This window comes from Kwoniella europaea, chromosome 1 (genome assembly GCF_036810445.1).
Source record: "Kwoniella europaea PYCC6329 chromosome 1, complete sequence".
Taxonomy (NCBI): domain Eukaryota; kingdom Fungi; phylum Basidiomycota; class Tremellomycetes; order Tremellales; family Cryptococcaceae; genus Kwoniella; species Kwoniella europaea.
The window spans coordinates 3,857,961-3,870,914 of record NC_089487.1 but is presented as its reverse complement, the minus strand read 5'-3'; the positions used below and the strand labels follow the sequence as shown (position 1 = coordinate 3,870,914).

General features: G+C 47.3%; 6 protein-coding genes across 6 annotated transcripts; 3 read left to right on the top strand and 3 right to left on the bottom strand.

Annotated features, from left to right (window-relative positions):
- Positions 1–301: 301 nt before the first annotated feature.
- V865_001465 (uncharacterized protein) lies at positions 302–2,533 on the bottom strand (the record flags this gene model as incomplete). Its single annotated transcript, XM_066225283.1, has 13 exons — positions 302–553; positions 610–656; positions 720–823; positions 883–977; positions 1,034–1,074; positions 1,142–1,186; positions 1,238–1,553; positions 1,612–1,705; positions 1,792–1,954; positions 2,016–2,049; positions 2,116–2,267; positions 2,361–2,404; positions 2,472–2,533. 13 exons carry the CDS (start codon positions 2,531–2,533, stop codon positions 302–304), a joined length of 1,449 nt encoding a protein of 482 aa, XP_066081380.1.
- Positions 2,534–2,926: 393 nt separating this feature from the next.
- Positions 2,927–4,050, top strand: V865_001464 (uncharacterized protein; the record flags this gene model as incomplete). Its single annotated transcript, XM_066225282.1, has 3 exons — positions 2,927–3,021; positions 3,071–3,227; positions 3,295–4,050. The coding sequence occupies 3 exons, from the start codon at positions 2,927–2,929 to the stop codon at positions 4,048–4,050; spliced, it is 1,008 nt and encodes a 335-aa protein (XP_066081379.1).
- A 496-nt stretch (positions 4,051–4,546) lies between these two features.
- On the top strand, positions 4,547–7,338 carry V865_001463 (uncharacterized protein; the record flags this gene model as incomplete). The annotated part of the gene is made up of 14 exons (XM_066225281.1): positions 4,547–4,607; positions 4,730–4,745; positions 4,810–4,898; positions 4,963–5,005; positions 5,056–5,639; positions 5,701–5,716; positions 5,780–5,939; positions 6,006–6,154; positions 6,221–6,318; positions 6,368–6,545; positions 6,608–6,722; positions 6,785–6,974; positions 7,034–7,192; positions 7,250–7,338. The coding sequence occupies 14 exons, from the start codon at positions 4,547–4,549 to the stop codon at positions 7,336–7,338; spliced, it is 1,947 nt and encodes a 648-aa protein (XP_066081378.1).
- A 318-nt stretch (positions 7,339–7,656) lies between these two features.
- V865_001462 (uncharacterized protein) lies at positions 7,657–8,726 on the top strand (the record flags this gene model as incomplete). The annotated part of the gene is made up of 4 exons (XM_066225280.1): positions 7,657–8,049; positions 8,137–8,199; positions 8,267–8,576; positions 8,623–8,726. The coding sequence occupies 4 exons, from the start codon at positions 7,657–7,659 to the stop codon at positions 8,724–8,726; spliced, it is 870 nt and encodes a 289-aa protein (XP_066081377.1).
- Positions 8,727–8,967: 241 nt separating this feature from the next.
- V865_001461 (uncharacterized protein) lies at positions 8,968–10,349 on the bottom strand (the record flags this gene model as incomplete). The annotated part of the gene is made up of 3 exons (XM_066225279.1): positions 8,968–9,919; positions 9,964–10,071; positions 10,120–10,349. 3 exons carry the CDS (start codon positions 10,347–10,349, stop codon positions 8,968–8,970), a joined length of 1,290 nt encoding a protein of 429 aa, XP_066081376.1.
- Positions 10,350–10,986: 637 nt separating this feature from the next.
- V865_001460 (uncharacterized protein) lies at positions 10,987–12,744 on the bottom strand (the record flags this gene model as incomplete). The annotated part of the gene is made up of 7 exons (XM_066225278.1): positions 10,987–11,270; positions 11,332–11,637; positions 11,689–11,751; positions 11,807–11,982; positions 12,035–12,359; positions 12,423–12,532; positions 12,584–12,744. The coding sequence occupies 7 exons, from the start codon at positions 12,742–12,744 to the stop codon at positions 10,987–10,989; spliced, it is 1,425 nt and encodes a 474-aa protein (XP_066081375.1).
- Between the last annotated feature and the right edge of the window lie 210 nt (positions 12,745–12,954).

The window sequence follows — 12,954 nt, the reverse complement described above, 5'->3', positions numbered from 1 at the left end:
GGAATGGATACAGTATTGACTTGTGAACAACGATTCTCATACGAGTGTCAGTAGATGAGATGAAATGGGGTCGGTATGCAAAATTGTATGAATGGAGCCGCGGGAACGTCATACCTGATCTTCACGTCAATTTGTGAAGGACCATATCATATGTCGGAGGTCGAGCAGGCGATCATTGACGGCGCTGTCTGATGAGAAATTGGTTTCCCCTCCAGTGCTTGATGATTTTGAGAGATCTATAGACAATTTGCATTGACCGATAAATGAGATGTACGGAACCAAAAACCGACTGGTGGATTTGCTATAGTTCCTTTGTTCCGCAAAAATGGAACAAATGACCTCGTACACTTCTGAGATAGACCGCGTATGACACTGCTCCGACCACGATCGCTAGCCAGCTGACAAGAGCGGTCCATTTGAAGCGTGCTGGAGTCGAGGCTGATAGCGTCAATACGTATTTCAAGAGGTCAAATAGGTTTTGTAGTGAGATCTGTCGCGCGGTAAGTTGATTTCGACGTGGATGTTTATCGAGCGCGAGTTGCAGTTCTTTCAGCTAAATACAATTATCAGCAATATCTTCCTGCACGTATAGTTGGTATAGCGGCTTACTTGGCATAGATCAAAAGACCATAAACCGATACGGGACAGAGCTATGCCTTTCAAATCAAGGGATATTAGCGACTTCATGAGGGTAAAGATAAAAGTCGATATGAACTAACCGCCGAAGAGAACGATTGAATTCCACACAGGTCCATGTTCACCATATTTGCCCGTACCGAAAAAGAACGACACCGCCACAGGGGCTAAACAGGCTACCTCGTACCTGGGATGAGGGATTGCGGTATAAGCGACAAACGACGTTGCTTATGGGAAGCCGCATACCATATTGACCACGCTCCTGCTCTCTCCAACCCTACTCTACGTTCCAGTATGGGCATTACAGCAGTACCGATCAAGCCAGTCACAAGGCACAACCCCTATAACGATGTAAGATCTTTATACCTTGAACGAAGAGAGTGCAGAAACGTCTCACCCGCATACTAGCGATGATGGTGTCATCCCATCCGCGAGCGGCTTTGATATATGATATGAAGGTACCATCTGAACTAGTCAGCATCTGACGAGGCGAAGGGAGACTCACCATAGGATAGAGTAGTCAAATGAATGAGTGCCATAGAGGTGGAACCTGTGTTGCGATGTCAGTAGATCCGATCATTGAAATGTGGAGGGGTCTCACTAAAGAAGATTGGCAATCTGATAAACTCTAGCCAACTTTGCTTTTCCATTTCCAGTTTCTTCCATATTCCTCCTGTCCCAGTGCTGGACTCCGTATCTTGCACGGTGCTATCTCTCACATCGTTGTCCTCCTCCAGCAGCCTCAGTTCCTCTTGATCGTGGCTGAAATGAGCTGTTTCCCGGTCCAACACTGGGAAATGATTGTAGACAACCTGGATCCACCAGTACTCTGTTACAAGAGTCACAGCAGACATTGCGAGAAGGAGGACCGTAGCCAATGGGTAACCGCCCGTTGATGTGACGAGAGAAACCAGGAGCTTGAAAGGTCTGAGCCTCGTGTATTGTTAAAGCGGATGCAGAATGTCATGAACTCACAGGAGCCGTCAATTTGCTTAACAGATCAATCCTTCTCATGTACGTGTTCAAACGAGTCAGGACAGTCGAGTCACCTTGTGCTATCTCAGTGATCCTATTAACGTTGTGAGGTTGGAGTGAGGAGGTCAGCAGATTATTCGAATGTATGACAGATTGATGCGAATGAGCAACAACACTTACCAATCTCTCTCAATGGCAACCGTCATTCCAGTAGCACTTAGTCCCAGAAGAGCTGAAGAAGTGATTATGGACAGGAGTATACACCATGTTGCTACTACCCGAGATATTGATCCATCTCCGTGGAAAGCATTGGCAACGAAAATCTTGAAAGGGCCTAGCAAGACTGAGAGTTGATGGGGAGTGTGAGCGTCTAGATGATATCAAAGTTGTTGAAACGAACTGACTGAGAAATAAGGAATAGCTCAAAGCTTGAAAGACCTGATGATTCAGCAGTCAGCCATATCAGCCCAGCGCCTGTTTATTGACTGGAGCACCGAGGCTCACCTTTTGAGCACAAATCACTGTCCTAACAAATGGTAGTCGTTTAATGCGATCCACCAAGCTTCCAATATAACCAGATAGTATGAGACCACATGCTGTGGAACAAAGTCCAGCAAGTGAAGCAGGGATCAAAGTATCCGGAAACACCTGGATTACTACAAGGGAGGTCAGCTGTTAGACCATAAGCTATATGAGTGTAGGAGTGATAATGGAGCAGCTAGAGGGAGTCGGGGAGGCAATAGACTAACGGAATAGGAAAGAAGCGAAATCATATGCAGCAGATCCAAAAGTGCTAAATATGAGTCAGTATCAGATCGTGGGCTCAGTGATAGCTGCGAACGTGGAAGGGGGATGCTCACCTGGAGATATGCTGTAACGACAGACAGGCCAGAGCGGAGCGATTGATAGCTGTGGAGGCCATGTTTCTTTGTTGCTCTTTTGAACGGTACAACGCATGCGGCTATCGGACCAAGGGCCGGCTAAGTTTTCGTTCTGATAATACGATTGGTCATGAATGTGTCCTAAACGATGGGTGGATGGATGATGGGCGATGTGTGTATGCGATCTGCGAAATGAAGATGATCAATCAACATTCCAGTTGCTCCACTCTTTTTCTCCGTGGATCTCCTGATAACCTTGTAGGTACTCACTTGTCTGACACACCACTATTCACTTATCGTACGATAACATACATCACGATCTCCTCGTGCAGGCAGGCAGATCAACGAGACTGTCAATGAAATGTCCCCATAGATTCATTCCACCATACATGCTCTGATCATATCGCCTCGCAAGTCCAGGCATTCAAAGCATCATGTCCACGTTCAACCTAACTAAGCTTGCCGCGACCCTTCCCAGATCGTCTCACTCCATCTCGGTGATACAGGGGAAAGCCTACATTTATGGAGGGTGAGTGAGAACTATAATGAGCTGTACACCAGCTGATGACAAAAATCAGTGAAATAAATCCTAGAGAACCTGTAGATGGTGCTGTGCATCTGATCGACCTTTCTACCGGGGCTTATCAAAAGCTTGCCGCCTTTGGCCAAATACCTGAACCTCGTGTAGGCCATGCAGCTGGAGCGATTGATGGGAGGATCTACATCTTCGGAGGCGTGAGTCGTGACAATATCCCAATGACTGTATTGACACCAATCTGTGCTGATACTCTGACCTCCGTAGCGAGGTGGTCCGTCCATGACCCCTCTAGAGGAAGCTGGATCCGTCCACGTCTATGATCCTACCACCTCTTCCTGGTCATTTGTCCAACCGACATCCAAGCTGTTCCCATGCGCAAGATCATATCATTGCGCGACTGCCAGCGGCAAACAGCTCATCATACACGCAGGATGCGGAGATGCATCTACAGGGCGTTTGAGGGACACTTGGTCATTCGATGTCACCACCTCAGAATGGAGCAGACTCCCAGATGCTCCAGGTGACCCCAGAGGTGGAAGTTCTATCGCAATCCTAGATACCACTCTATGGAGATTCGGTGGATTCAACGGGAAGACAGAAATTGGAGGGTCAATCGAGTATATCGATTATCTTGCGCCTACATCCGAATGGAAGTCAATCGTTTTTGGAGATACAGCTGGCCTTGGTCGAGAATCCTCGGTCCCCCTTGACACTTCAGATTCTTACCCCGGCGCTAGGTCTGTAGCAGCATTACAAGCTATCAAAGGTCGGTTAATAATTATTGGTGGTGAAGGTAAACCCTCGACCACCGGTGGACATGATTCTGCCGGTAATTTCTGGGATGATATTTGGTCTTTTGATCCAACTGCAGAAAGATGGTCAAAGCTGGCACCAAAGGAGCAGATGGAAGCGAGAGGATGGTTTGCCAGCGATGTGACGAATGATGGTGAGATCATTATATGGGGTGGCATCAACTCAATGAACGAAAGATTGGGGGATGGGTGGATTGGACGATTGTAGATAATATGGACAAGAGAGAAAAGGTTGAAGGTTGTGTTTTCAGGTATATTTTTGCATTCATGAGCTGTGTTGCTATTGTAGGTTGCGTATTGAAGGTATTAGTCGTCTATATACAAGAGAAATAGGAACGGACTCATACGAATGAACTGAGCGTGACCCCAGAGAGATGCTTTGGATCGAGACTGTTTAGCGTCAATGCAAGCAAGTATCGACATGTCAATCTCTTCGTAGTCGAAATGCCGATCCCAAAGTAAGAACTGATAAACACGACCCGGATGGGATAATGGAGCACCGGCCCGATTCAGGCACCAGGATATGCGCCTTGCATCTGCACATGATCGTAGACATCACTCATCATGTGAAATGTTCACGTTGTGAATTCCCTTGTATAACCGATCGAGACAACTCATAACGAAACCGAACATATCGAGACCCATTGTCAATACTGTTGATCAATTGCGAATAATTCCTTCGTACCACACGGATAGCCTAGGACATGGAGGAGAGTTATAGGGAAATTAGGAGGTCCAAGGAGTTTGGAGTTCGGCGAGAAGGTCGTGAGTTTACAGCAGCTCTTTGTATCGTGACTCAATCATTGATCGATGAGAGCGGGCAGCTGCCTGTGATGGTGAGTACGATATGCGACCGGCCCAGCTACTCTAGCTCACCATCTGCGCAGCATGTAAAGCGAGGAAGTACGTGTATGCAATCGCTTTCACAGTCAATTGATGGTATGACCAGTTGACCTTATTTTATCAGATGCCGTTGTGATGCGACCCTCCCCACACGACCATCGTCTTCTATTGCAGCTCGACATTGCACTCAATGCAAGAACCTGAAAATAGAATGTAAGCTCTAGATTGAGAAAAGACATTCGGTTGGTATTCAAGCTCTGATACCGTTTTTGGGCAGGTACTTTCAACTATCAAGCCAAGAGAAGGGGACCTGTACCTGGGTGAGTTTTGGACGACTTGTGCCCAAATTCATGTCTGATCAGGTCTCCAGCTTTCTCCGTTCACAAAGGGCCAAGGACAAAGTCCAGGCTGTGCGACAAAGCACCACTCGCACATCGCCTAGTGTCTCGAGTCAGAGCCCGCTTGCTGTCCCACCTCTTCAGCCTTCGTGCATCGGGTCCGAAAAGTCTGAAAGCTCAGTACTTCCAACACCATCAGCCAGCTTATCATCCAATACCGCAGTGACACCATCACTCGCTCTTTCATCTCTCAGCACCTCAATATCCAGCATGCCCGGTCCGTCTACATTCTTCACATTGAACCCGTTGGATGCTGTATTGCCGAGGTCACTACGCTTTGAGATCGTTTCATTGTTCTTCAGATGTGTATATCCTCTCTTGCCAGTACCGCACAGGATAACATTTATGGAAGACATGCGCAACAGACGAGAAGAAAGGAATGGTCAGGAGGAGTGGGTAACGATGGTCTTCTCGATACTGGCGTTCACTTTGGTGCAGATCCCACATCACATGGTTTCCATCACGAAAAATGAGATTCGGGATCTGGTGGAAAGATTATCGCGAAAGGTCAAGCTGAGTCTTATGGAAGATTACCACGTTGTATCTTTGGAGCGGCGTGAGTGCAAGCAAAAGTGTATGGAAGGAAAAATCACTGACTTGAGCATCTGTCTATATAGTGATCACCGTGTATTGGTAAGTGGAAAGGTCATTCGGCAAATAAGTAAGGATGCGGCTGACGGTACGATGAAAATACAGCATCGGGTCAGTACCCCTACTCCTGCGCAAGTCTGTGAACCCCCTTATTGATATTGTCCACAGCACTGTTTTCAACAATCTAGGAAGGCACATTCAATCAAGAGCACTACACGGAAGCAATGTTGTTCACTGTTTACAGCTCGGCCTGAATGAAGAAAGCGTATGTCATATTTGTCATATCACGATCAGGGTACATGATCTGAGCTGACCTGGCACTATTTCTCAGACTTACACTTCCATGGACCCCATCAGCGCCGAAAGCCACCGTAGACTATTCTGGGCTGTATACTGTAGCGACAGATCCGCAGCTTGTTCTGAAAATGGGAATCTTCTGTTCAACGAAGATGAAATCAATGTCGCTTTGCCCAAGGATCTGTGAGTTATGAGTTCTTTAGGCATTTTCGGTGGACCGCTGCTGATGTAATCAACAACCGCAATCAGCGACGATGAATTTATCACCAGATACGGCCATCAGGAACCTCCTGCAGGTCATGCTTCGTTGATGCGAGGCTTTGTTGACTCATGTCGTCTGTTCAGCCGTAAGTGAAGTTTTTTGACGAACGAGCCTCGTGCTAATGAAATGCTCAGTCGGGGGAAACATGCTCTCTAAGCGAATGCACGATCGCTCTAGACCTCCCAATGGTAATGGTTTGAGAGGTCGCATCAATGAGCTGGATGAGCTACTGCAGAATATTGAGGATCTCTTGGTAGACTGTCAGCCTGAAATGAGACTCAGCTTCACCGATATGGGTAGCATGGCGACAGAGTGAGTTTTAGCTTTCCTCCCATACTACGGATGCTAACGCGCTTGACCCTCTGAATTTGCAGGATCGAAGGAGGATTTGTCGATGCTTTGCCCGATATGCTTGAGCAATTGATACCAGCAAGTCTCGCAGATAGCACCCCGTTTTTAGTCCACAGTGCACATGTTCGTGTAACACAAGTAGGTGTCACCTTTCGTTCGTTCGCATAGCAATGTTGCTGAGGGTTCCCAACATTACCTAGCAATTGTTCCGGTTCCTCACTCTACAATATCGAGAAGATCTTTCACGAATTTTGTATCACGAGCAACTACGATATACGACCATCAGACCAATCATCGCCCCTTCCCCACCGAAGTCGGAGGAGCATAATAAAAGGAAGGTATTGGAGGACTTACTCCAGATATTGCACGGAATACCGCTCGAAATTCACGGTACGTATAAAGCGCAACTCTTACAAGTCAAACTGACCTAACAACCTTTTCTTCGCAAGCTATCAATTCTTTTCCGGGAATTAGCAAGATACGCTCTGTTTCTGCATCACTCCTAACCAGCTTCTCACCTACATCGCTGGCGACTCCAGGATCCCAGGCAAGTCCTCCTCAGATATCAGACGTGACCGCCCAGGACGAGAGGAGCATGGAATTGTTATGTGCGTGTCAGCGCCGTCTTAGCTGATTGTCGCTGATCGCTGACTATGTGGTTTTAGGCGATTTCTTGCGATTGATGGCGACGATAGAGAAAATGTACTCATTGGTAGTGGGTGAGCCATCGACAGCTTCGATGGACGACACTTGATGCATATGTATATGTGAACTGGCAGAGATGTGAACGCACTTACGTTGGGCCCAAACTTCACGTATCGCACCTATTAAGGCTATTTGAGGGTTTGCCTAGCACAGTTTCTCCACGCTGGATGTAGATCGGCATGCATGCACTTTTCTGCAAAGGGTAATAACCGTCGTAACCCTAGATCAGCAAGATATCAGCCTCGGACGCCTGCCAAAATGACGTATCATGAGACGACTACGAGTAACATCTTGAACCCCCCTGTTACATTCATCCCCTTGTACCTCTGATACTATAATAAACATTGTATAATCATTCATAGTAGTCATGTCCGCCCAGCTCAGCATTCTCGTCGTCGGAGCGACCGGCAAACAAGGTGGCCAAGCGGTATCAACTCTTCTAGAAGAGAAGGCCAGCAATCTCTCCATCAAGTTCTTAACTCGTAATTCGACATCAGAAAAGGCTAAACAACTTACAGATAAAGGTTTAGAGGCCGTCGAAGGTAGCTTGGAAGACAAGAACACACTGAAAACAGCTTTGGCAGGTGTTCGGAGAGCTTTCTTAGTGACAGATGCTGGAGCAGGTGAAGAAAAGGAAACGCAACAAGGAATCAATTTCATTGAAGCTGCCAAACTAGCTGAAGTTGAGCATCTAGTCTTCACGAGCGTAGCTTCTGCAGACGATGCAAAGGATGTACCCCACTTCCGATCTAAGGCCAAGGTGAGTCCAAAATGTTCGTCACGGCAACATTACTTGGCCGATTGTTCTCCACACGCGCAACAGACTAGAACTTACAATGGTATACAGGTTGAGGAGGCTCTTAAGGCTTCCGGTCTATCATATACTATCCTTAGACCTGTCGCTTTCATGGTGAGTAGGTTTGCAATCTTTGAATCATATATACGCTTAAAATCTGACCTCATCGACCACTATCTAGGATAATTTCCCTCCAACTGCAGGATTTGTACGTTTCATGGTAGTCGGGATGTTTTACGCTTCATTGAGATGGAAGAAGTGTCAGCTTATAGCTACGGAAGACATAGGAGTGTTTGCTGGTAAAGCCCTTCTCAGCCCTGAGAGTGACAAGTTCAAGAACAAAGTCATCGAATTGTCGGGTGGGAATTACGATCTGGAGGACGTGAGACAAGCGATATTTAAGACTCAAGGTTATCAACCCTGGCTCGCATCCTACACCCCCACTCCAGTTCGGGCAATACTGCCTTATGACTTTAGGCAGATGATGTATTGTGAGTGGTAATCCTCGACTACACCGGATACTGATGTCTGGGATAGATCTCGAAGAGACCGGATATAACAACGTTGATACTGTTGCACTTCGATCGATTCATCCTGGACTTATGAGTCTGGAAGATTGGTTCCGTAAGAATGGATCCTAGTTGGCAGTTCACTGACGCTTGAAGCTATGAAACTGTATCTGGACATGTATCGGGTACGGTACCCAATTGCAGCTGTTTCGTGCAGTTGTCATCAACGAGTGTGAGGCCAAGTGCAATGCGTTTAAATGATTTCAACTCGCACCATCCTCCTATCCAGGCTGTTACGCTGAGACGATCCTCTGTTACATGGTAAAATACATCATCGATACCAATATGCTACTTCTCATCAACTACTAACACCTCAAGGAGAGAACAGATCAACCGGCTCGTTATCTTGTTTCCATATACGCCCATCCTTCATGACGAACGACACCTTTCTCAACGCTTTGGGGTCTTCACGTGGATCAGTATCCAATGCGATGATATCTGCCGCACAACCCTCCTCGAACCATCCGAATCTTCTCCCACATAGATCACCGCCGCATGCCTCCCAACCTCCGACGGTACCAGCTTCTAGCGTGTCTTCTACTGATATTCCCGCTTCTATAAAAATCTCCATCTCTCTCGCATTCTCGCCATGTGGGAAGGTACCTGTATCTCCTCCACACGCTAATCGTACTCCTAGCTTATGAGCGAGTTGAAGATTTTCCACCACTTTACCGAATCGCTCTTGCAGTATCAATTCAAATATCGCCATGGTAGGAACGAAGATGACTCCTTTGTCCTTCATGAGTCGTAACCCTTCTTCACCAGCCCTCGAAGCATGTTCTATAGATAAGACACCAGCCCGTGCGGCAGCCAGAATACCCTCTTTAGAATCCGCATGAGCAACGGTTGGTGCTTTCGCCAGATTAGCTTCCGAGACTATCGCATCCATCTCTTCATCTTGAAACACAACTAAATCGGGGTTAGGATCGACAGGTTGGAACCTCATGGATGGGATGTAGGGGTGTTGTTGTTTAGGGGGGAATCTCATGACTCGACGATAGTAATCTGCATAAAATTTGATGACATCTGCTCCATGGCCTATTCTCCTTCTGACAGCTTTCCTTAATTCATCTGCACCATCTGCGGAATCACATCCTGCGGGCACACACGTTCCACCGAGATGATTCTCTGTTCTTGGTTCATAAGCTGCAGTGGAAGCGATCACTCTTGTAGCGACGAACAGCCTGGGTCCCGGGGTCAAGCCACGGTTAATAGCGTCTCGTATATTCGCATCTGCTTCTTTCATGGACTCTGATCCTAGATCGCTGTTGATGGTATTAGCTGAATACATGGATCATAATGTGCTCACCGATAAGTCGTGTATCCTGCCATTAATCCAAGTCTACAGTGGTTCACAGCACGAACTATCCTCTCTACAAAGCTCTCATCCCGCTTCTGAACCACCGAAGGTGCTTCGCTGTATCTCATCAGCTGTATAACTTGACCACCAAGTCATAAGACTCACTCGTAAGCGTGTAGGAAAATATGAGTGTGCGCATCTACGAAACCTGGACAGACCACCTTCCCTCTCAAGTCTACGTCGGGCGAGTGAATCGAATCCGGCAGGGCATTCTTACGTTCCACCACCTCTGTGATAAGCCCTGTATCACCATCAATGATTATAGAGATATCCTTGACGAACTCTTTCTTCTTTGAGTCGAACAACAGGTCGGTGTGTACGGTGAAGACTGTCATTTTGGCGAGCGTACGTTTGCGAGGTACATGCGGGGCGTGAACATCTTGCTAGCATTGTTAAATGAGTGTGAAAGGAACCGCGGGTAGATAACGGGTGACTGGGGACTTGAGGTAGCAGAAAGAGTTTCAGCGCGGATACGTTATGCCTTTACCTTTACGCGCTCTGTCACACATTTCTCGGAGGTGGAGCCCAGAAGAATTGACAAAAAAGAACGTTTTAAGCAAGAGTCTGAATCAGGTAGCCGGAGATTATTCCCACTCGCAGCTCAGATGGGGCGACAAGAGCGCGGAACGAACTGTTGAGCCTTTTTTGACATGACTATTCGTATCTTGGCTTTCCACAGTCTTTGGGCCACTTGGAGCACCTGATAAGGAGCTCCCTTGACGCAACTCAAGGCTGACTGACTCAAGAATCGCAATGCACAATCAACTAGGAAGAGAGTCATCATCCTGCGGGGGATGCAGGAACATCGAGGCACGTGGCCTCTCTATTTTCCACGAACAGATCGCATTTAGTTTTGTTAACCAAAGAGAGTTATCCATCCATCAAAATCAAAGAACAGGGACGAGACGATTCATTATCTACCCATACGTATAGACCAGATGACAACGTTTGCAAACATCTACCACCCTGAATTTAGTGTATAGCAGGGGGGACTGGCTCGACTGGGACCACCAGTTCGTTATAAGCACCCTTCTTGTCTTGTTTCCAGATCCAACGAAGCACATAGTACCCGCAGAACAGGCAAACGATAATGAACACCAAATTGATATAACCGATGTGGTGCAGAGGAACGTTGATAGAGTTGATGCCGAAAGCAATGGCAGCGGATCCCGATTCAGCGGATCGCAATGTAGCGATGATTCGCGTGGTTCTAGCTCCAGACGCCTCGCGAGGGAAGCAGTAGGTGGCCATGTAGTCTGAGAAGCTGATGTCAGTTGAGGGATAGGATGATTCCTTTTGAGTGTGAGATTGACTTACAGAAGAAGCCATAACTTGTCCACGAAGCAGCGAAAGAGAAGAGATAAGGTACCCAAGCTGCTCCGAAACCAGGTGTACTCCAATCCCAAGTTGGAACGACAGCTTCTTTACTCTGTCTAACCTGCATCACCAGAAGCCAGATAGCTGATCCAAGCCCCAGAACCTGCAAAAGCCCCCATGTAATGACGAGCTTGTACCTGATGGTCATCGACTTGATATCGAGGATCGAACCGACCAAAGCGAGGGTCAAGATAGTCAAAAGTGGGGTGATGAGGGAGGTCAAACCCCGAACACGAACAGAAAAATCTGATGAGAGTAAGCATTGTTTTGATAAGGCAGTAGAAGCGGGCTACTCACGAATGGCAAGGTATGTCGAAGTCCATGATGGGATAAACAACGATTGAGACCATAGGAAACAACCTAGATGTTGGCCTGTCAGCTGTGGCAAATGCTTTTTCTTTCCGAGAGTACGCACAAGCGATGATTCGGGGATCTTTCAGCTCCACTATAGTCAACCACACCTCCTTGAGGAAAGGCTCGGCGGGAAATGCTGGTACCGGAAGTCGATCTTTTCTCTGTACTTGTTTAGGATTAGTCAAGAGAAGCGCAGCGAGAGGTGCAATCGCATTGAGGCCGACAAAGACAAGGAAGCTGAAAAAGTCTTGATCAGTATGGCTGCTCGATGCAAGAGCGATCAACTCACGTCTTAGGCTTCAGACCACCTGTCTCGTTCAAATCGATGTTCAAGCCAAGGTTGATAGCACCGCCGATGCATGTAGCGAGTTGGAAGAGAGATTGCCAAATGGCCAAATGTCTACCTTTGTACTCGGGCTCCGAATACAGTAAGGTGATGGCCGCTTCAGAAACCCAAAAGATACCACTGGTCGCTCCGCAAATAATTGCCCCGACGACCAGGAATGGTTGATTGCCTGTAGCAGAGTTTTGATATAAAGCCGCGGCGTAGAAGACATAGCCTGCTGCTCCGAGTGAAAGACTGTATCTGGGACCAATCTTGGAAAGACATGCAGCTATGGAGTCGATTGTCATTAGCAAATGATTGTCTGCTGGTCGGTCATGAATACAGGACTCACTCGCGCACAACGCAGAAGGGACAATCAAAGCATAGGCCAAAGCGACACTCGCGTTACCGATGTTGACATCGGCGAGCCCACCAGCACCCACTGAAGCGAGTGATGAATATCTATGCTCAACATGTCAGCTATGCTACTTCTAGTTTAGTTGTACAACTCACGCTCCAGGCGCAAGAAAAGAGGTTATCCCAACGACTAAGACTTGAACGAGGGTACTTCTGAACCACTTGATGTTGTCTGTTGGTGCTTCAGAAGCAATGGCGAGCTCAGTGACGCCAGAGCCGTAATGTTTCTCTTCTTCGACTTGGTTTTCCTTAGACATGTCGTTCAGGGAGATTGTGCGATGAAAAAAGTGGGTGTGGGGGAAATGTTTATGCATGATGTTCGTCCTTTATTTATCCAATTTCGCACTAATCATCGGATCCACCCTTGTTCACGATTCCCTAAAGACAAGCCTTAGACGGCCTCGATAAGGTTAACAGCGCTTGCCAGGGTTTATACGCGCACCCGCGCTCGAATTATGCGTCGAGGA